This window comes from Uranotaenia lowii, chromosome 1 (assembly GCF_029784155.1).
Source record: "Uranotaenia lowii strain MFRU-FL chromosome 1, ASM2978415v1, whole genome shotgun sequence".
Taxonomy (NCBI): Eukaryota; Metazoa; Arthropoda; class Insecta; order Diptera; family Culicidae; genus Uranotaenia; species Uranotaenia lowii.
In genome coordinates, this window is record NC_073691.1 from 31,666,146 (window position 1) to 31,689,693 (window position 23,548).

A 23,548-nucleotide genomic window follows, 5' to 3' on the forward strand; every position below is an offset into this window, starting at 1 on the left:
AGAAAAGAACTCAGGCTCTATCGATGAATCTTGATCAACACATCCTGGAAAGTGAGTATTGAATAGACAACTTAATGTTTCTTCGTCGTTTGATGTATAATCACCACTAGGGGTTTTAAGGTATGAAAGCTGATAATCTTTTGATTTGGCTAAGACTTTATTTAACCTACTTGCTTCGTGCAAGCTTGAAATGTTTGTGCAGTAGCTCTGCCAACTTGAGCGTTCGGCAGCTCTTGTTGCTTTCCGGTAAGCTCTGCGAGCCAACTTGAAAGCATCAAAACCTTCCGTGCGCCTTCGGTTCCAAGAGCGTCTGCAGTTTTTTCGTAATTTACTGAGATTTGAGTTCCACCATGGTGTACTGTTTTTGTTGAATTTCAACGTTCGTAAGGGACACGCTTCTTCATAAGAATTTAAAATAATTTCGGTGGTTTTTGCAACCACTTCATCCAACTCAGAAGGAGTAGTAATTTCAGGTGTATATCCATGAAATTTAGTAGCAAGATGCTCCAAATATAGGTCCCAATTAGTTGTTCTTGGGTTTCTGAATGTAATTGTTTCTAAAAACTCACCTGAGTGTTCAAAATAGATAAACCTGTGGTCAGAAATCGATTCTTCGTTAGGCACATGCCAATTTAAAATTTCCTGAGAAATTGTTCTAGAACAAAGTGTGATGTCAATCACCTCTTCTCTGTCACACCTAACAAAAGTTGGTTTATTTCCTACATTTAGAATTTCTAAATCAGTGCTGCTTAAATATTCCATTAAATTTAAGCCTCTCAGATTGATATCTGAGCTACCCCATACAAAATGATGGGCATTGGCATCACAGCCAATTACAAGAGGTATATTTTGTGATTCACAGAATGAAATGACATTTTTTAAATCATCCGTAGGGGATGATTGTTCATATGGTGAGTATGCTGAACAGTAGACGTATTTTTCATCAGGCAGCGAAACCTGAACGACGCAAATATCTCTTGTTGTTAGATTGGGTATGAGTGTTGCATTTAAAGAATTGTTTATCAATATACATGCACGAGGCATTATTCGGGCATTAGTCATTCCAATTACACTGAACACAGTAAAGTTTGGTTTGAGCAAATTCCCTAAGTAAAAAGTTCCATTTCGGAAATAGGGTTCTTGGACCAAGGCGATTGATGCAGTTCCATTAAGGATTAAACGACATAAGTTCAGTGTAGCGGTTCTTTTGTGCTGCAGATTTATCTGTGCAACCTTAATAGAAAGCATTTCTATCAAAGAATTCCACACATATTTCCATCACACACAAGAACCTCTGCACCTTCATATCGACGCATGAAGCGGGGTATCCAATACAGGATGAAAATTTTAAAATCGTGTGTATAATCTGAATCCCACGAGTTGCCAGGAAAAATACGGCCCTTTGCACCAGTGCCTGGCTATAGTGCAGACCTTAACAACGTTCTGCTTAAGATAGGATTATTATACACCCTCCTACCCCCACTTTGGGGCCCGCAGGCACAGAACCACCTTGAAGCGGGTGTTTACAAAATTTAGGAGAATACAACTCGTGCATGCGCATTAATAGCAAAAAGCACAATTGGTGAATCCTCCCTGAAGAAACTTGGCTTGGAATCAAGCCAAGGTTCCCCCCTCCCAATGTGATAGTCGCATTTGAAGAATGACTTACGCATATGGGAAGTACTGGATAAGTCGCCTTTTACGACGTGGACCAGTATCCCAGTGGTAGTATTCTATAAGCCGCCACCACACAGCCAATTTGTTATTTACTGCTGCTTTAAGCCATCGCTGTGAAAATAACATTCATGAAGTAAGTCACGAGAAGTAGGTATTTCTTGTTAAATGATTGTAGTTGATGTTGTGATTATGTTCCTAAGTTCCTAAAAAAATGAATTTCCAAATTTATAGTTCAGAAACTAATTCACGTCTGAAATCTGAGTATTTAATACGGTTTGCAGAATCAGAGAAAAAAATCCAGTATGAAAAACCAGAATTTCAATATAATTGATTCTTGATTTAACAATTTGTTTCAAGGATTTAAATTTCGACACAAAGTTATTTAGTTATTTAGTTTGATTTATAGTGTGGATAAGCAAACCCTTGAGTTTGTATAGCAGTAACTAGTTTTGAATTCCGATTTTTGAAATGTTGCAAAAATTGCATCTGGATGTTAGTAACTGTTGGCAGCAATTAATCGTCGCTGCTTATTCTGAGCCCACAACATCAGTGCCCACGTTAAATTGGCTGCAACAGTGGCTCCGACTGACACGGTCAACTTGATTGGTCGCCTGATCAGTAAGAATGACATGATTTGATGATAGATGCCACCATTGAACTCTCAATCCACCCTAATCCCTATACATAAATTGAGCATAAAGATTTTCGAACCTCACCTAATTCGGCGTCGAACAAAAGCCTCGGGGATTGGGTTCGTCGTTGTAGGTCCCGATCTTAGCAGTTAGTTGTGGCCACTCGGTCCAGATTTTGCAATTCCGGTTTAAATGAAATGGAGTGACTTTTCAAAGCTGAATAAACGATTGTAATATTAAATACGGAAATTTGATCCATTCAACTTATTGAGGTACTTACAAGCAATCAATATTACAAAACAAGTACGGCTTAAAGAAATTGTGATGCTGCCACTAAGCGGAAAGAATTTTTTGAAGCAAACAGTCAAACGATTGCTGGCACGAAAACTCATTTTGCTTTTTCTTTGTTTGATAACTGGAAATTTTACAGGCCCGTAATATAAAACCAACCTGTAAATAAAACGTTCACTTGAAATTAAATGTTTTCAAACAGTAAAACTACGGCAAATGTCATGCTCCTTTTTGTTACAGGACATTCACTGTAATATTCAATGGTTTTCTTTGAATTTCAGTCACAAGCAATTAAAATTACATGTTTTTCTTATTACAGGTTGTTTTAATTTACAGGCAACTATTTTCAATGTCACGTAATAGTCAAAATTTTTTTCTGTGTAGAGGATAGATGAAATAAAGATGATGAAGATGAAATAAAATAATATTATCAACGAAATGAAAGGAATACACATTTTATGAAAATATTGAATAGGGTATAAAATAAGGCTTAAACAAGCATCGTAGTATTATCGTGCATACTGAGATTGTGGAAAATGAACAAGAGTGCATAAGCAGGAGAAAAAGTCAGTTGATTTGCGGCTATTGATGAAAACGGTTGTGTTTCGAGCAGTGATGTCAACCTTCCAGATATTGTGTGGATCTTCCAGACTTTTTGGACTTTTGCCAGACAATTTTTTAGGTTTCCAGACTTCCAGACTTTTGGCATTTCTTCCAGACAATTCCAGACTTTTGTGTTTGGACATAAATTGTTCTAAGATTCTATAAAAATTCAATTTTGTCATGGTGTAATATGGCAGGAAACAGGGTGGCCACCCATTCGGGAAATGCGGGAAAAAGACGGGATTTGGAATCCACCGGGAAAAATGCAGGAAAAAGTCGGGAATTTCTCCCGAAAAGTCGGGAATTTTTGGCTCGGTGAAAGTCTGTTCAATGAAGTTTGAACGAAAAAGGCGAAACAAGTAAAAATTGATTCACAGTTGATCATCAATCTCTTTCCGATTGGCTTCGACCGATTTCTACCAGGTCGAAATGGATCCTCCTACCGTGTTGGATCGGTTTTGACTAGTTTTAACTTGCTTCATTGAACAACGGGAATAACCATAACGAAATCGTTAATCCAGTATGCTCGTTATACTCACTCGAGAGATGTCGAGTCCTATTAAAACAAAAAAAAAGGAAAACAATCTGTTATAGAAACTATTGCAAATCGGAAGCGAGAGGCGGCCGAGGAGGCGAAACAATTGAAGCTTCTATCCGACGCTCATAGAGAGGAAGCATGATGGACGCAAAAATTTGTACTCGGCCAACGGCCAAATACCGAATATTGACCTTTTAAACTATTCGGCCAAACGAATATTCGGTCGAATACTCCAGAGAGTTTTTAATTATAAAACCAAGAGCGATTATTTCATTTTCCTTATATTTGTTCCATTGTAATACCCCTCATGTTTTGAATCGATCATTTCCAATCAGATGATATTACCATATGATGTATTACGAGGTCTTTTTCAGGTAGGGGTTTCTCTGATATTCAAAATGTCTCAAAGAATTGAAAGGACATCAGATGACTTGTCGCTGCTAGGGCGTTGGTTACCAAAGATATTTGGATCCTGTGAAATCTGGAGCAAAACATGTCAAAGCAGGTGCTAAGCAATTTGAAATTGCTTATTTGATATTGAATTATATGAAGGTCGAATTTGAGCAAAATATCTTCAAAATAGTAGTTTCAAAGAACGATGATTTTTAACTTAAAAATACCATACTTTCCATCACACGTTTCTACATGGTCGGGCAATTCAGGACGATTTTTGAAAAAAAATATAAAAACAAAGGCAAATCTTAGAAATCTAGGTCTAGGTAGGTGGTTTCAAAAATAAATATTCAGATTTTTGTTTTGTTTCCTGTTTTACAAAATCGGGAATTTCATGTTAACATGCGGGAAAAAGTAGGGAAAAAGGCGGGAAATCCAAAATGGATTTCGAGTGGCCACCCTGAGGAAATGATTAGTAGAACCTATGAACTATAAATTCAATAAGGGTTTGAAACCTTGGCAAATGCTTTGAGGATGTATGTTAAATTGAGACTCAGACAGAGCACGTGACTGATATAGTGACAGAAAAATACTATTGTAACATTGAGATCTGGGGACCAAAAAAAAGGTCCACCTTCAAAACTTAGGTGTCCAGACATTTGCAGAAATTTCCAGACATTTTTTAAAACTCTTCTAGACTTTTCTGAAAAATAGTTGGCAACCCTGGTTTCGAGTTCAATTTGTGACTGTGGTGAGGACAAAGTTAAGAATAGATAATTCAAATGACTCAACCGGCGAATTCGACAGGCATATAGTAGAAATTGCTTTTGAACTGATTCTAATCTTTCTTCGTGTGAAATTGAATATGGGGACCAAACAACGCTGCAATATTCCAGTAAAGACCTTCCATAGGCAATATATAGTGTTTTTATTGTGTATGGGTCTTGAAAATTAAAGCAAAAGCGCTTAATAAAGCCCAGCATGTTATTTGCCCTATGGATGATAGTATTGTAATGGTCTGTGAAAGTAAGTTTGGAGTCTAAGATAATTCCTAAATCCCGGACTCGTTCACATTTTTCTACATTCCGATCTCCTAATGTAATTGTTATGTTTGGTGTTGTTCTTTTTCTGCTAAATGATATTAAGTTGCATTTTTTTACATTGAGCTTCAGAAGACTTTTTTTGCACCACAGGTAGAAAATGTGAATTTCATTCTGGAATATGCTGATGTCTTCTTCATTTCTTATTTCTAAATAGAGCTTCATGTCGTCGGCATAAATGAGCATTTTGAGATTTTTGAGAATAAAGGAAATGTCGTTTATATATAGTATGAAAAGTAGGGGTCCTAAATGAGATCCTTGCGGAACTCCTGTAGTGACTTGAATAGGGAGCGATTTCTTTCCATTGAAATTTATTATTTGTTGGCGATTCGTTAGGTATGATTTAAGCCATTTCAGGAGTTGAGATTTTATTCCAATTTTTTGTAATTTGAAAAGAAGCATTGGTATGTCTATGCGATCAAATGCCTTACTAAAGTCTGTATAAAGAGCTTCCACATGGTTGCCATTATCCATTGCATTCAATGAAAAGTCTATAAATTCAATTAAATTAGTTGAGGTTGAACGGCCTTTGAAAAAGCCATGTTGCCTGCCAGTTATTCGGTTCTTAATTTGGGCAAATAATTTTTCGTTTATAATTGCTTCAAAAAGATTTGGAATGCAAGAGAGGCTATTCCGCGATAATTTCGAATGTCAGACTTTCGACCAGATTTGAATATAGGCACTAAAAATGAGATTAAATTTCTTGAAACAAATTTGCAAAAAGATTGCAAATTTGCACCGAGTTATCACCGACATGTTCGTCAAGGTGCATTTTTGACGGAAAATTCCGAGTTTCCAACTTTGCTTTCACGTAGTTGAAAAATACATCTAAGCAATGCTAAAAAAACATAAGAATACAGAAAATGGAAATATTTTTCGAAAAATTATCCTTTTTGGTCACGTCAGACATCTTTGGTCGATGTGTTTTTCTATCTAGAACAGCTATTGAAAATTAGATCCTAAACTTACCACAATCTGGTTTTTCTTTTTGGAAAAAAAACTATTCTATGTTGGGTAGAAAAGAAGTGATATAAAAAAGTCTTAAGGCGCAGTTAGGAAAAAGATAATTATTTAACAAATATGTTGACATGGGTTCGCGGGCCGCATGCGGCCCGCCGTCTAGGTCAATGCGGCCCGCGTAGCTCCGTCTTAAATTGTCACAAAAAACACCACTGATTTTTAAGTAAAATATTACTGCAAAATAAACTAAAGCTGAATGTACCGATTTAACTGATTTTGGCTGCGGCCCTCTACGTCATAATTTTTTTTTTAACGCGGCCCGCCACCTAAACGAGTTTGACATGCCTGTGTTAAATGATTGCAACCGAAAAAGTATTGATATTAAGTTATTTAGCCCATATAGTTATGCAATTTTCGGGAAAAAAAAGTTCTCTAAAAGATAAAGTTATTCGTAGAACTAAAGTGATGTGTTATAATAAAACTCAACTTTTGTGCATTTTTCGGCAAAAAAAAGGGTTTTAGAGGTTGAACATTACATAATAGTTGCGTTGTTAGAAAAAAAAGAAAATTAGACTGCCAGCTAAAGTCATACGCTTCTGAAGCGCCTATTGCAAAATTGATCACCCTAATGAAAAATTTGACTCCAATTTGTTTGGGGAACATTCTCGCGGAAAGGAAAATTTAGAAAATTCAAGGATATACCGACTAAGAAAAATTCGATTTGAAGAAATGTTATCCCAGTTAGAAATTGCCAGCCAACTTTCGAAAAAATTAGGCAATTTGGACGATAAAATCGGGCTAAACAGGTACATTTTTCCTAGAGGGCATATGAATTGGCAAAATGGTAGGTTCGCCACCTACCGTCGTTGTTGCGAACCTGCTAAATTTGACAAAAAAAAAATAGCCAGAAAATGAACGAATTTTTGTTCTAAGTATCCTGTCAGTATGACCAGTGTTTTAAGTGTGTTCGAAGACTCAAAGGTTTTTTTTAATACATACAATTTGATTATAAAATTACGGTTTAAAATTCGGGGTTTAAAGGTCGATTTAGTTATTGATTCCAAGCATTTAACCTGTGATTAAATTTTAAATAGATTTTCAGGATTGAAATTTTCATCCATTCTCAATGCTAATTCGAGTTTGAAAAGCTGTCGAACTTTAATTTGTAATTCCCAATTTTTAGTTTTAAAACTTTGTATTTGGATTTCGTGTATCTATTCACTTTTTAATCCGTTATTTATTAAGTAAGCATTCAAGATATTTTTCTGTTCCTACGTATCCAGACCGGGCAAATCCGGGCATTGGGTTTCTAAATTTTAAACTCGAATCGGGTAATATCAGGGGAAATCTAGTGAACCTGTATATAAGAGAAGTGACATCTGAAACACAAAATTCCAATCGAGCAAAAGAACTGTCAAAATCGATTCCAATCGATCCAAGCATTTTGTCCCAGAGCTTTTACCTTTCTTATTGAAAACTCAACCAAGGAAGGTATTGTGATTATTGTTATAGTTCAAACAGATAATTTTTTTAGCTGGTCATATGAATTTATGATTAGGTGCAATTTATTTCAATGCTTTGGTGAATCGTGTTTCTAGTTAGAAAACTAACTAATTATTAACGAAATTCAAGTCATTCATACCGTTTATCGCGATCCTTCGGGCATCGAGTTCAATGTTGTTTTGTTGGATTGAAGGAGCGTTCACTTTAGAGCTTGAACATTGAGCCAGAAAACAGTGCTGGGGATTTTTTTTGTCCAAGATTTCGGCGATGTTGCCACATATTTTATTTTAAGAGGGATCAGATGTCGCTTCTCTTATATGAAGGTTCACTAGGGAAATCCATCCAAAATCGAAGTATCATTTATAAAAAGACAAGTGAAAAGCTGAAAAATAAACATACGAAAAATGATTTTTGCCAAGGCACATCAGCGGCGTTCAAATCTTATCTCACAATTTCCAAAAATGCATTCGAATTTACTTCGCTTGTTGAAAATTAGGAATTTTTTAAAATTTGTGAATAATCCGGGAAAAAATGGGCCATTTTCCGGACATTTGCCATTTTTTTCTTCGAAAATCCAGACAAGTCAGGCAATCTGGAATGCTAATGAGGTATCTTTTTTCAGATACATTAAAATTATCGTTTTCAATTTAAACAAATAAGGCTATGATCATCTATAATTTGGGCAGATACAAACGTGTGTATTTAAAAAACTATTCATTTGATCGAAAAACTTTCTATGAAGGAATGAAATATGATATTGAATATAAAAAAATTATCGTTGATTACAAAAAATACGCTTGCTTATCATAAAATCTGTTTTGTCAGTCAATTATTAATCTATAGTTTTTACCACAGAACCCGAACCTCTGCAAAATCATGATATTTTCCACAAATTTACCTGGAAAAACCAATTGGAATATGGTTGGAACCTTTTCATGAGTAGGCATCTCGAAGAATTTTACCACTTAAATTCGGTTTTAAATATGAATTTCTTTGTCCATCAGAAGACATCTGACAAATTACGTAAAACCTGGTTGCACAGATAGCGATCCATGGAACTGCTCATTAATAGTCATTTACTGGGTGTCCACTAGACTGGCCCATAACAAAAAAAATCCTTATATTCCACGCGGCACCCCCTAGTTTGGTGCCTTTAGGTGAAAAAATGACTTTCTGAAAGTTTCAGGTCATTTGGCAGAAGCACGAGCTGGCGCAAAGGACTTGAAATTTGTATGGAGATTTTCGGTAAAATGTATGAAAAATCGACATACTTCACTCTTTGTGCTCTGAAATATGTTTCCAGTATGCTAGAAAGCTCAGAATTTCAGAAATTACAGTTCCAACAATGACAAACAAGTTTGTAGAAAATTGTGACGCGATACGAGTTGACTGTAATGAGTTATTTGCAATTGAATGTGTGATTTTTTTCGCATTTCTTTGATATATCGTGAACGGTGTATGGGCATCGCACTAACTTGATCGCATCTTCACACAATGAGAATAACAAATGGAAAGTTTGTGTCCTCAGCAAAGTTGCTCTGACCTCAAAAAACTCTGACAAACATTATTGTGGGGCATTTAGACCTTCTTGCATTCACAAACTTTCTATCTGTTATTCTCATTGTGTGACAATGCGATCAAGTTTGTACTAATAACCCACCTATATCCACCCCGTTCATGATATTTCGATGAAATGCAAAAAAATCACACATTCACTTGCGAATAACTCATCACAGTTAACTCGTATCGCGTCACAATTTTCTACAAACTTGTTTTTCATTGTTTGAACTACAATTTCTGAAATTCTGAGCTTTCTAGCATACTGGAAACATATTTTAGAGCAAAAAGAGTGAAAGTATGGCGATTTTTCATACATTTTACCGAAAATCTCCATACAAATTTCAAGTCCTTTGCGCCAGCTCGTGCTTCTGCCAAATGACATGAAACTTTCAGAAAGTCATTTTTTCACCTAAATGCACCAATCTAGGGAGTGCCGCGTTGAAAAAAATGTTGTAAAAATCATCCCTTACAAATTTGGGCCAGTCTAGTGTCCACTAGTCATGCAATACATTTTGCCTGCCGGAGACGGATTTACTGCATAGTTTAGGGGTCTGCATTCAGTTATTCGCAACAACCATTTTTAGTCTTTTTTTTTACCCATATTTGAGATCAAGGATCTTATTCCGATATTTCGTGAGCATCCTAGAGTGGCTCCTTATACTTCTTAACTATTTGGGTCAAAAAATTTCAGATAAAAAAATGTTAATGAATTTTTAAGTCGACCATGAATAATTTTCTAGGTGATTGTGCAAAATTATTTTACCATGTTTTTTTTATCGTAAATATCTCAAACCTCCCTTTCCAAAAAAAAAAAAATAGGCAAGATAGTTCTTTTTACAACCAACACAACGCTGCCAACATTTTGCATATATTTTATGTTTTTACCCGTTAAAATTGAAAAATATGTTTCGAAATTGTTGGTTTATTCTAACACGATTTCGGAAATTTCAACTGATCAATTTTCATAGAGGGCAAAAAGGTAATTGCGAGTGCTTACTATAAAATTCTATGGGGGTTATGTTGTTTGATAACAAAACAGAGGCTCTCTAAGAACTACTTTTTTGTGAAGATAAACTTTGATTTTTCTGTTAGCTACAGCTCAACTTTTGCGTTCGATTGATACAAAAATATACACACGTTTTGAAAATAAATAATTTGATTTAAGTTTTTGTTGTTCTAGAACAGCAATTTTTCTTTGGATTTAATAATAAATTAATAATTAATAATAAATTAAATATTGATCTCTTTGCAGATGCTTCATTAACAGTAAAAAGCAAAAAAAATTAAAATTTGGCTTTGAAAAATGCTATTTTGCCATTTGGTCCTCCCGGTTGTTCCTACAGCGGATCGAATTTTAAAATTTTCTTCTGGACCTAAGAAAATCCGCTTACCAGGTCACAAGATTCAATTATTGGTTTAGCACGATTTTATAATTTTTTTTTCAAAAATATATATCTTATTTGCGCAGCTTAAGAACCGCAGATTTGTATCGAAAGACCACAGTCGGACGGCTTGTTGATGTTGAAAGTGGAAATTTTATGAAATGAATTTGCGGCTTTATCGGTGAGAGTTAAAGAGTTGAAACGAAAGACGGATAGAAGATCAGAAGAAAATTCTAAAGTGGTGAAAAGAGCGAAGAGCATTTGAAATAGAAGCTTGACCACGGCGGTCGAACCATCCATAATTAACTGTATCGAAAAACGTTTAGTGCCCCCTCTATTGGGTACTACTTCTTCAATACAGTTAATTGGTGCGGGACGAACAATTTAGTATGTGGTCAAGCTTCTATTTCAAATGCTCTTCGCTCTTTTCACCACCTTAGAATTTTCTTCTGATCTTCTATCCGTCTTTCATTTCAACTCTTTAACCCTCACCGATAAAACCACAAATTCATTTCATAAAACAAATTCACGGTGATTTCTCTTCTTAATAATGAAAGTGGAAACTGGAAATATGCATGTTCAGTGATTCTTTTTAATTTCACAAGAGCTTGATTTTCCGTGAAAGGGATCCATTTACTAAAAAAGATTTGTTATCTTTAACAAAAATTCGATTGTACGGCCACTGCGCAGTCGTTTAGTAGAGGTTATGTTTTTATCTGATAATTTGTGCCGAATGTCTTCAGATTTTCCCCAAGATTTAGAATTTGGTTCATTTTCGCATGATTTTTTGCAAATTATTTCATTTTTATTCTCCAAGATAGGTATTTGAGGTCATTTTTTTCTTTAAAAAAAATCGAATTATATGTCAATTGCACATAACTTTGGTATTTTCATTGGAAATCATAAAAAGCTCGAAATGTATTGAAATCTTATTAGCTTTTCAATTTTTTTTTTTATAAGCTAACGTCTACATAGATCTACAATTGCAATTCAGCTTTAAAAAGTGTACAAAAGTACCGTCTGCATCACCTGTTCAATTTCGAAGATATTGGTCTGGCTTGAATAAAAAAAGGCCTAAAACAATTTGAAGAATTTACGCTATAATGTTGCCAATACAGTAGTTTCTCGATTTTATCACCATTCGATTTTTTCACTACTCGCCAAATTCACGCTCGATTTTATCACGGCTATTGTTTCGATTTTATCACGCTTTTTCATAAATCATTCAGAAACTATTTACAGGACCTTAATTTTCATTAAAAAGCGTAGAGCGTCTTTGTTCATGGTATTTTTCAAGGTTTATGTTATGGTATGCATTAGTAATATGAAAATGTCAATGGAATGCCTACTTCAGCTGTAAATTGTGTAAAATCGTCATTCGGATTTAAAAAAAAGTTTGTAATATTCGAAATAAGTATTTCGATATCACGCTATTGCTAGTGTTGTAATTTGTGCTTGTTTAGTAGCTCTGAAATAGTATACTTTGTTGGTTTTTTTTATCATATAATAATGTGGGTGACAGTAAGCGTTCTTGAAAAAAGATTAGGTTTATCTGATTTTTAAATTTTCGTTTACTTGAGAGGGTGCCATGTGCAATCCTGATTTGGCAGCATTTAGTGTTGTCTGAACTGATTTTTTTTTATGCAGATGAAATTCTTTTAGCTTTGCCATAAAATATGTAAATGGGACTTTGATTTCTTTTTCTGCAAAGTATGAAAAAGAAACGATTATCTGACCATAAAGCAAATTTCGAGAAACACACTTTTAGAGTCTAAGTTGTGCAAATTTCAAAATATTTTTCAAAAAGGTAACTTTTTCAGTTCATCAAAGATTAATGTGAAGTGAGAATGAAAATATAAAAATCATTAATTAGCAGCAGATATTTTTTTGATACAGTTTTCTTTGGATTTTTTTTAAATTGACGTAAGAAACAACGACTGTTGAATTTCCATAAAAACTAAATAATTCACTTTAATTGGCTGAGAAAATGCTTTTTCGTCAAGAATAAATCTTAAAATTGCTATGGAGAAGAGTAATTTGAACTGAAATCAATAATTTGTGTATAGTCAACTTATGTAGTAATCAGTGTTATTAAACATCTTATGATCAAAATTGATTGATCCAAAGTGTATGCGCTACATAAAGCGTTATAATCAATCATTTAAGACGATAAAAATATATTTTTCCACTTTAAATTTTAGTTTCGCCATATTCACGGTGAAATATTTTTCGAGCGTGATAAATTCGAAAAACTACTGTACATTCTTATGTTTCTGTATATTAAAACAATTAAAACAAAACAACGCGGAAACAATTTTTATTTGAATAGGAACAAAATAAAACCTTTCTCCATTGCTGTCCGCAAACAAGTAAAGTTGTAATCTAATTTCTGTCCGACGGTCTTGTCCAACCATTGCCGAAAATTTTGCGAAAAATACCATTTTGTAGCACATTTCATGTTGCAACTTTCATCTGAAGAAGTGGTCCTTTCACTTCTTTGGGAGTAAAAGGAATAATGACGATTAATTTTTTATCAAAACATTTATGAAAAACTATTTTTTATTCATGCTTTGTAAAGAGTTTGCAGTAAAACTGATTTCAAGTTTCAATCAATAACCATATTTTTAATGTATTTAATATTAATATTGCCTACCAATTATGAGACTGTTGCTTTTTATAGCCTGGTCAATGCCATTAAGAGAAGTCTTCTATTTCCGGGTTCTTAGAACGAAAAAAATGCTTTTCAAAATATATATTTTAAACATGCTTGATGGTTAATATTGTAAATATGGTTTAATTTTTCACGAAAAATTTAAACCTCAAATATTTCAGAACATAAAAATATCAAAAATCTGAAATAAAAATCAGTCTCCAGAATAAATCAAATTTGATTTTTTTTTCGGGAAATAATAAGACCCGCTGCAAAAATTATCAGACAGTAAAAAACATGCCCGGTTAACAAATTGGAGTTTATTGAAACTTGTATGAACATACATATACATATGTACGTTCATATAACTTATAGCATTATTATTTTTTCTGAAACTTGTCGCTTGCCTGAACAATAACCACACTCATCTTCAAACGTCGAATTGACTGTGTGATTGAACTGGTCTTGATTTTGATAAACCCATCAGTGTCGGTCATTATCCCAATCAATTCTGTCAAACAGCAGCACTGACAAAATTGATAAGACTTTTCCGCTTTGACAGTAATATTGGTTTTAATATTTAAACATAACACCTCAACTTCAGTAACTATATTTGATCCATATCTGAAACCACCACCGGCAGATTGCATCACCACAAAGAAGGCAGGCATCATCCAAACACCGAAAGTGTTTCACTTTCCGCAAGCTTCTTACCTGCTGTCCCAATATTGGACCTATTGATCAACAATTCCATCTGATTGTTGAGCTCGCGTGCCAGCAAATCACTATCCACTACCAGTGCTGGTGGGTGCAACGGTTCATCGCTTCCGCCATTTTTTACGACAGAAGCACCACTGCCGATGCCGGCAACACTACTTTCGGCCAGCCGAATAATTTTGGCCAACCAAACGGCCATCACTAGTGCACCGAGCGCATTCAATTTCATCGCTTCCATAAGAAACGAACCTCGCGACGCCCCACGGAGGACTGATTAAAAAAACAACTGAAAGGGATTTTGGCCGGAACTGTTACCGCGTCACTGTCACACTGTCACTATCACAGACGGGTGTCGTCTTCAAGGGAAGAGAAATGAAAAAAAAAAAAAACAATCAACGCTTTTTCCGCTGGATATGGAAACGCTGTCGATTTCATCTGAATGACAGTTTTTTTAATTTCAAATTTTCCACTAAATTGATATCGCACCTTCACTTGGTGATATGCGTTTTTCTCTTAGATAGGGTTGTCAGTTCCAAAATTAAGAGAAAGGGGTATGAAATTTAAAATATTTTCTTCTGTACAACATTCATCCAAAATCTCTGCAAAAAAACCCTGAAACAATTTTATGTGGTTCCTTATGAAAGTTTTCAAAACTTAATAAAAATTTATCTTTTTTTTTAAATTGATCTAGCAATTTAGTAAAATATTTTCAGTTTAGTAGCTGAACTGTTTGGAAGCCGTTGTTTCAAGTCATATGAAAGTTATCACTTATCCAATTTCGTTTCTGCTATTTAAATTAATTGATAGCCAAACAATTGACCCAGAAAAAATTATATGGTGAGTACAAGGACGGAGTATCTCTCTAAAGTGGGCTTGTTATAGCTCAGAACACTTTCCTGCTAAGCCGATGCCCATGAGTTCGAGCCTAATAGCAGAGCATACATTTTTCAAACACCAAAGTTGATACGGTTGCTGATTTCCCTTCACCATCGCGTTACAGATCTTATTTGGCTACTAGTCAAGCTTCAAAGGACTGGAAAAGATTGACTACCGTCATAGAATTCTGTGCACGTTACGAGTGTTTTTTTTTTCTAACCACGGTTGTCACAGCAAGCTGACGGGTATCTATTTTTTTTGGATAGCTTGTTTTGCGATTTGTCAGTTAAATTACATCACAAATAAGAACCACGGGGTCAGGTATTGTCCTGCTAGTCCCTTCGGAGATCTTCTCGGTAGCGATCGTTGTTGTTTTATTAGATTATGTTCCGAGCCTGGACTATCCTGGACTGATCTCCAAAAACGAAAACGTTTCCATCCCGTTGTTTGTCTATCTGCGCCGGAACGTGGTAATGGAACTGGTTTGAATTTTCTGGATATTGTTTCAGCCACGACCACTGATGTGCTTGACGTTTTAGGCGTCGTCTTGGAATGTCAATTTTAGATGCAAACGGCGCGTTGTGGCGTTTCAGAATAAAATCAAAACAGTTTTCCCTCACAGTCACAACGACGAAGACGTACTGAAAGTGACTATGATTATTCTAACGCCTCATCTGACTGAGTGCAGAGACGCGGATGTTGCTTGGTTACTCATTTGAAGGCGCCTTTATTTGAGTGCGATAGTCACAATTTTATGACTGGGTGACGGTGACTTTTCTACGCTTTGCCTAAAAGTAAACATCGAGCACAGTTCCACCAGGTAATATTTTAAAATACTGCCCGCCGCTCGCTGTTCGTACGGGTCGGCAGGGACCGAAAACAGCACGAACACAGTAAGTGCAACACAATTTGATGACACGGCACATCCAAAACGAAACTGTGCTGTGTCTGTGTTGATCTTCTTTTGTTGCGTGTCGCCCGCAACACAGTACATTACTGCATGCGACACAAAATCCGACACAGTTGACGACACAGTGTTTTCGTGTGCCGGTCCCGAAACGATGAGATTATTATTGTTACCTATCTGCCAGCAGGCGAACTGGATAGATTTTTTTCGTTTGCTTTCAAGCTTCTTTCTCGACACAAGGTGAGTGAAGAACTTCGCCATGTAAAATACGGAGTAAAATACGGAGTAACAACACACTGTGTTGCGTGCTGAGCACAACTGTGTTCTTCTCGACACGACACAACTGGAAACTGTGTCGTGTTGATTTGATGCAGCACAACACAATTGAAGTGCTGTGCCAAACCGAAGTGTCGCACACGAAAATTTATGTGCCAGCACTCCAGGATTTGTGTTGCACGATATGTACTGTGTTGTGTTTGTGTTTTTTGTCGGTCCCTGCGGGTCGGTCGATTCAGATAGTTCGTAGCGTTCGGACGGTTCGAACGGATCGGACGATTCAGACGGTTCGGAAGAATCGGACGGTTCAGATGGTTTGTACGGTACGGATCGTACGAATCGGACGATTCAAGCGGTTTGCACGGATCGGACGATTCAAACGGTTCGTACGGCTCGAACGGTTCGTACGGATCGGACGATTCAGACGGTTCGTATGGTGCTGATGTTTCGTACGGTTCGAACGGTTTGAACGTTTCGTACTATTCTGAATTAAGAACGGCTCGGAAGGTTCGAATGGTTCGTACGGATCGGACGATTCAGACGGTTGTACGGTGCTGACGGTTTGGACGGTTCGTACGGATCGAACGGTTCAGACAGTTCGTAAGGATTGGACGATTCAGACCGTTCGTACGGATCGGATTATTCAAACGCTACAGACGGTTCGAACGGTTCGTACCGATCGGATGATACAGACAGTTCGTACGGATCGGGCGATTCAGACGATTTGTTCGGTTCGGAAGGTTCGTATGGATTGTACGATACAGGCGGTTTGAACGGATCGGACGATTCAAACGGTTCGTACGGGTCGGACGATTCCGAAAGTTCTTACGGTGCGGATAGTTCGTATGGTTCGAACGGTTTGAACGCTTCGAATGATTCGTACTATTCTGACGGCTCGTACGGATTGGACGATACAGACGGTTCGTACGGATTGAACTATTCGGACGGTTTGGACTATTCGTACCGATTGGATAATACAGCCAGCTCTTACGGATCGGACGATTCAAACGGTTAGTAAGGGGCGGTTAATGCAGATAGTTCGTACAGTTTGGATGGTTCGGAAGGTTCGAATGGTTCGTACAGATCAGACGATTCGTACGGATCGAATGATTCAAACGGTTCGCACGGATCGGTCGATTCAGACGGCTCGTATGGTGCGGATATTTCGTGCGGTACGAACGGTTTGAACGCTTCGAACAATTCGTACTATTCTGACGGTTCAGACGGTTCGTACGGTTTGGACGGTTCGTACCGATCGAACAATACAGACAGTTTGACCGGCTCGAATGGTTCGTACGGATCGGACGATTCAAACGGATCGAACGATTCAGCCGGTTCGTACGGCATTGACGGTTTGGACGGTTCGTACGGATCAGACGGTTAGTACGGATCAGACGATTCAGACGGTTCGTAAAGATTGGACGATTCAGACGGTTTGTACGGATCGGATGGTTCAGACGCTACAGAAAGTTTGTACGGACCGGACAATTCAAACTGTTCGTACGGGTCGGACGTTCGTACGGTGCGGGTAGTTCGTACGGTTCAAACAGTTTGAACGATTCGTACTATTCTGACGGTTCGTACGGTTCTGACGGTTGGAACTATTCGTACCGATCGGATGATACAGCCAGTTCGTACGGATCGGACGATTCAAACGGTTTTGGCTATTCGAACGTTTCGTACGGATAGGACAATTCAAACGGTTCGTATGGTTCGAACCGTTCCTGAGATCCTGGGCCGAACAAAATTAGCCTGTTTTTGAGTGGGTGATTCCAAGCTTATGGCCGGCACCGTATGAATCTTTGTGCATTGTTTGCTTGAAAAATGCTGTTAGGAATTCAATTGATAACTCAAAGGAACAGCATTTCAGCGCTAATGTTTTTATGATTGATTTGGTAGATTTTAGCGTCCTGAACTCGAATCTTTTGTCAAATTTGAGCTATCACATTTAGTTTTGTTTACATGGAATTTTAAAATTTGTCAGTTTTTATAAATCAATCGTTGATAACTGATTAACTATCAAACTTGCATTAAAGAAGTAATCTGATTCTTATTTCGTTTATTCTACTTCATTCAATTAAGATATAATCGTTTGATGATTAAGATATAATTGTTTAATGCATGATCCTAAAAAGTACAATTTAACAGTTTCAAACAATTTGGAAAGTTATATTACAAGTATTCTTGACATTCCTGCAGAAAATTAAGAAATACTTCATTTCATTTAGAAATTTGTTGGAACCTGCTAAACGATTAGATGTACGCTTTAAAAATCATCAAAAATTCCATTTGGTTCAGAACTTCTTTAAAAATTCGTAAAATGAGGAAAAGTAAACAAATAGAAAATTTCTAGAAGTTTAGTTAAAAAAAACCACACCCCCCCCCCCCCTTCCGGGCTACCTAAAAGAGTCTCGCCGCCTTTTCGGAGTCTATAAAAAAAGAGTTAGAAAAGAAATGTTATGGTTTTTTTCAAGTAGAAACAATGTATAGTTGAATAATGAGTTTTGACTTTCTTCCCTCAACGCAAAACTGCATTGTGTCTTCGATAGAAATAAACATAAAGATTGAAGTTCTATTACACGGAAAATTAAAAAAAAAACAAGGTAAAATTTACCTTTTTGCGAGGTAATTTTTTTCCCACCCAGCTTTCTCGGGAAATTTTACCTTTTCTTCATTCGCCTTGCAAAAAGGTAAATTTTACCTTTTTTGCATTCACCTAGCAAAATAGTAAATAATACCGTTATCCCATTCTCTAATTTTAATGTTATCTGGTTTCGTTTAAAAATTGATATTTATTTAAGATAATAGTGAATAATAATTAATGTTGGAATGCATCGCCGTGTTTATAAAAAATATTGTTGAGCCAGATAGCCTGGACTATCTTTCTTCGCCAGGCTCGTGGCAATTACTCCTGCTTCCTCACGATCACTACTTCGCGTTCTTCCGATCCACATTGGCCGCTGAGTTCTCTTGCATTGCGTTAACATTCCCGGGTCCCGCTTTTCCGAAATGATCTATGGGATGTTCCGGAATGAAGTGGAAAACACTTGGAAGCTCTGTCGGCCAATCCGTAACAAAAGCAAAGTATTATGATGAGAACTAGAGCACTACTAAAGAAATCTTAGAAAACATTTACCGTTCTGTTCCGATTTTCACATATTGGAAGGAAAACTATTTCCTGAATGACAAAACAGCTTAAGCTCAATAAACGGGTTCGGCAAATTGTTACCTTTTTTCGAGATGAGCTGTACCGTTTTGTTTAGCTCAATCCAGGTCAACTTCACCTCGCTACGAGGTAACTTTTCCCTTTTTTTGCATTTACCTTTTTTCTAGGTGGATAGTACCTTTTCATTAAACTCAATTCAACTTCACCTCACTACGAGGTGAGATTTACCTTCTTTTAATTCACCTTTTCTCTAGGTGAATTGTACCTATTTTTCCAGCTCGATTCAGGTGACCTTTACTTCGCTGTGAGGTGAGTTTCACCTCGAAGAGGTAGAAGTTACCATTTTGGCTTTCACGAGCGTGCACCTTGCTATCTCGGTAAATTTTAACTTTTTATTATTTTCCGTCTTGTAAATTTAGTACAGTGTTGCCAGTTTCGTTCAAGGCGATTTTTAGAAAATTATTATTGTTATTTTTCTTCGAGATTCATACATTTTGGCTAAAGTTGTTGTAATTATTCATTTTTCAAGGAATATTATTATATTTGAGCTTGTGAATGTAATCCTTCAATGTTTTTAGAAATAATTATTATAGTGAGAATTTTAAACGTTTAGGTACTCGTGTATTTTATTTGCAAATCTTCAAAAAAGTTGTTCTACGAATTGACCGACCGATGGTCTTTTTTTCGTGAATCGTGCAATGGATATGGAAGAGTGTCATCTATAATGTGGCAAATTTTCGGGAATGGTGATATTTTTCTTTTGAATACATCGTTGTATAGCTGTTTTAAAAAACTTTCAAGATTTTGTTAATGCTCATTACTTTAAAGTGGGTTATAAACAATTCAAATTCAGTAGCCGAACATAGGTCATAGCCTTTGTACAATTTTTCAGTCCGTGAGACAAGAAATTGTCATTCTCTGAGATTTGAAAAGCCTCATCGCAAATTTCTCCCTGAATCTCTGGTGCTCCTATCGTCCTAATCGTTTAGCTTTGTTGTTATTTAGATAGCGAATGTGAGATGCGGTGTGATGTCGATGAGATGTTTTGGCGCATGTTCCGTTCAATGTAGCGGCAAATGTACAAACATGACTTCACTTCTCCTACCAAGCCCAGGTTAAGCTTAGCTGAGCTGAGCTTCGGTGTATAATTTTTCGGTTGGGACGGGCGCGCGAACATCAATTATGATCTGAAGCAGGCCGTAACCGTGAAGCGTGCCACTATGTTTTGAAACCTTCTTTTTTATATATATTTTATTTTGTCTAACACAAAATCCGCGTCTTACGGGTGCTGTTGGTCGACTAGAGATCCACCATAACACCCCCGATTCCCCGCGGTGAGACCGATATTGAAGATGGCCAGCCAAGAGATAGGGGTAGCTCTTCTCTTTCACCGACAGACCGATTATGGGGCGTCACATAAATTGATCCGGATTATGGCACAGAAAATGAGCAATAAAAAATTAAACATCGTGAAAGGTGTTTTTTTTTGCTCTCGTGGTTTGCTGCTGAATTAGTTTTTTGTGTTTTGTTTTGCTACATAAATTTTATTCTGCTTGGGCGGACTGACGTTTTGTCCGTCAGCCGTAAGTGTAAATTAGAAACATTGCTGATTTCTCATGGATGTTTTCGGATAATCGAAATAATTATACATATCGTAGCATAGTTGCATCTGTTGGTATGAATTTGTTTACATTTGCATACAACATGCAGTGCATTAGGATAATCGAAAGCAATTGCGGTAACAATTACTCGTATAGTTTTCTTTTATTTACAATCCGTGAAAACTTCTTTAAATTTTCTTAGGTTTTTTTTCTGTAATTTCTTTATTTGAAACGTCTTATAGGTCCAGGTTTTAAGGAGCCAGAAAAAAGGAGATAGAAAGAGAATTTTGAAATTGAAAAGAATTATAGTCGAAGACATATCCCTCACCGAAACGTTGGATGGACCTCTCAATGCCAAACTACATATTTGCACTGATGAACTGATGTACAAGCTAAGCCTTGAAAAGTGTGTAAAGTCCCGACGACCGTTTTGAATCAATTTTATGTTTTTTGGTTGAGCCACTAGATGTCTCCAAGGACACCATAGAGAACTGTCAAGAAGAAAATGAAATGTAAACAAAACAAAATAACAAACTTTTAGTCAATTATGAAGATGTCGTATCTATTTGACGAGTTTCGTGCAAATTGATGTTTAAAATCTTACACATTTCTGGTTTGCGTTAAATTTTACGATTAAAGCTGTTTTTAGAATTGTTTCAAACTAGCATGAAGCACTTAATACAACCAGATATGATACATGAAAATGCCCGCTCAGAGAAGCCTAGAATCTGTATTTCTTCGTTGGATTGTTAATTTTAAGCTCAACTAGATAAAATAACTGGTTCGCCTGGCTTGTTCAAAGTTGTTAGTTAGCCTCTTCAGTAAAAGGAATCAAGGTAAAATGAGCCAGATGAATTTACCATGTTGTGAATATATTGAAGCCATCCATTTTTCTACGATGTAAGTTTATTTATGTTTGAGATCATTGCAGTTGCGCTCTTCCAAAAATCAGGTACTTCAAAAGTTGATTCGGCATGTTTAAATGATAGCATTTGAAATTTTGAATACGTTTCTGGAATTCAAGCTTTTATCGGTCATTTCGTCAGTCTCTCTAGTGACAAAATTATAATGATGCTATTTTTCTTAACTGAAATTTATTCGTAGTTCACCTAATTATATAGAGCAATTCATCTAATTGTATTAAGGGGGGGGTAGGGTCTAACACTTTCAAAAAATCGATTTTTTTATTTTTTTATTTTCTTATTGTAAAACATTTCAAGAATGTTGTGTCAAATTTTCAAGTCAATTGAAGCAAAACTGTAGAAGTTATAGGCCTTTATCTCCTCCTATCTAATACTGCAAGAAAGCAAGAGCAGAAACTTCAAACGCGTTTTTCTCGAAAGCACATTTTTATAGTCCGTGGACATCGTCATTTGAAAACTACTTATCCGATTCTTTTCAAATTTGGAACATAGTTTCTACATATAAAATACCAGACCCCAACGTTTTTTTTTTTTGATTTTTTTACTTTGGGGAGATTTTACAGGTGAAAAATGGCGGATTTTTAAGTGAAAAATTGTAGTTTTTACTTAAAACAGCCACAAAAATTTCATAAAAATATTTTTAAGTTAAATAAAAACGTTGGGGTCCAGAAAAACATCTATTAAAAATATTTTGCTCTGATTTTTTGAATTCAGATGATTCTGTGCTGAGATACAGTGTCCACCGCAAATCCTGTTTTCTAAAAGGCATCCTCGAAAATGCTCCGTCACCGGCTCATTTTTCAATATTTTTCTACGAAAAAATTACTAAATATTCTTTTAACAATGCTTTGTATAATGCAAAAAATTTGAATACATTTGTTTGAACGATAGCTCTAGAAAAAAATCGTGAAAATGGTGTTTTTTTTATACCCGTTAGACCCTACCCCCCCCTTAAAAGATTTCATTAATGAGTTCAAACAGCATTGCGCCCTCTTGAAAAATTCTTACTTCCAAAAGAGCTATCTAGAAACAGTGCCATCTATTGCGCCGTTCAAAAGTTACAAATCAAGCAATAGATGGCACTGTTTTTCGTCACTTTTTAACGGCTTTTTTAAAAGAGAGCTTTGGAAATTTTACACAAGTTTCTGAAGATTTTCTGTTCGAGCTTGTACATCAGTTCATCAGTGATATTTGCTCGATTTCGTGATAACCTACGTCGAAATTACACAAATTGTTGCCAGCAATATCATAACGATTTCCCATAGTATTACGATTGGACATGAGACGGGAAAATATACGAATGAAATTCCGACTCAGGTGACAGGTCCCAAGGCTTAAGGCTTATGTTTGGAAACCATAAATTAAAATTCGCTGGTGCCTCAATGACTGGTATATGCGTACCGGTTGTTTTAGTTAGCATTTTGTCATTTGAGAGTAGAGAACTGAGACATCGGCTGAAGTTGTAAGACCTTACTTATAGATTTAAAGTGTTCAAACGGTTTCTTCTCACGACTTATTTCCTGCCCTTTTTCTAGTCTTTTTTCTAGTTTTTTTTTTCTTCTATGCACCTTAACTCAGTCGTTCGGAGTCGTTACCAGGGGCATTTAACTAAACTTTGCTTTACTAACGAAGCATAGTCGACATATGGGAACTTCTCCTGGGCTTTCACATAGGAGATGGCCTCTGTGTGGTTGGAATAAACCGACACCTGCTTGGAAGTCAAACAGGTTATTATATTTTCATCGAAAAAAAAAACAGTGGAAAAATGAGTAATTCGAATACTCATTATGTTC

At 36.2% G+C, this 23,548-nt stretch overlaps 2 protein-coding genes across 3 annotated transcripts in view; both read left to right on the forward strand.

Annotated features, from left to right (window-relative positions):
- LOC129755568 (BLOC-1-related complex subunit 5) overlaps positions 1-23,548 on the forward strand; it is a 93,266-nt gene that overhangs the window by 16,409 nt on the left and 53,309 nt on the right. The gene's annotated exons all lie outside the window — the stretch shown is intronic.
- On the forward strand, positions 16,377-17,620 carry LOC129758793 (uncharacterized). Its single transcript, XM_055756419.1, has 5 exons — positions 16,377-16,388; positions 16,560-16,665; positions 16,722-17,075; positions 17,130-17,444; positions 17,496-17,620. Exons 1-5 carry the CDS (start codon positions 16,377-16,379, stop codon positions 17,618-17,620), a joined length of 912 nt encoding a protein of 303 aa, XP_055612394.1.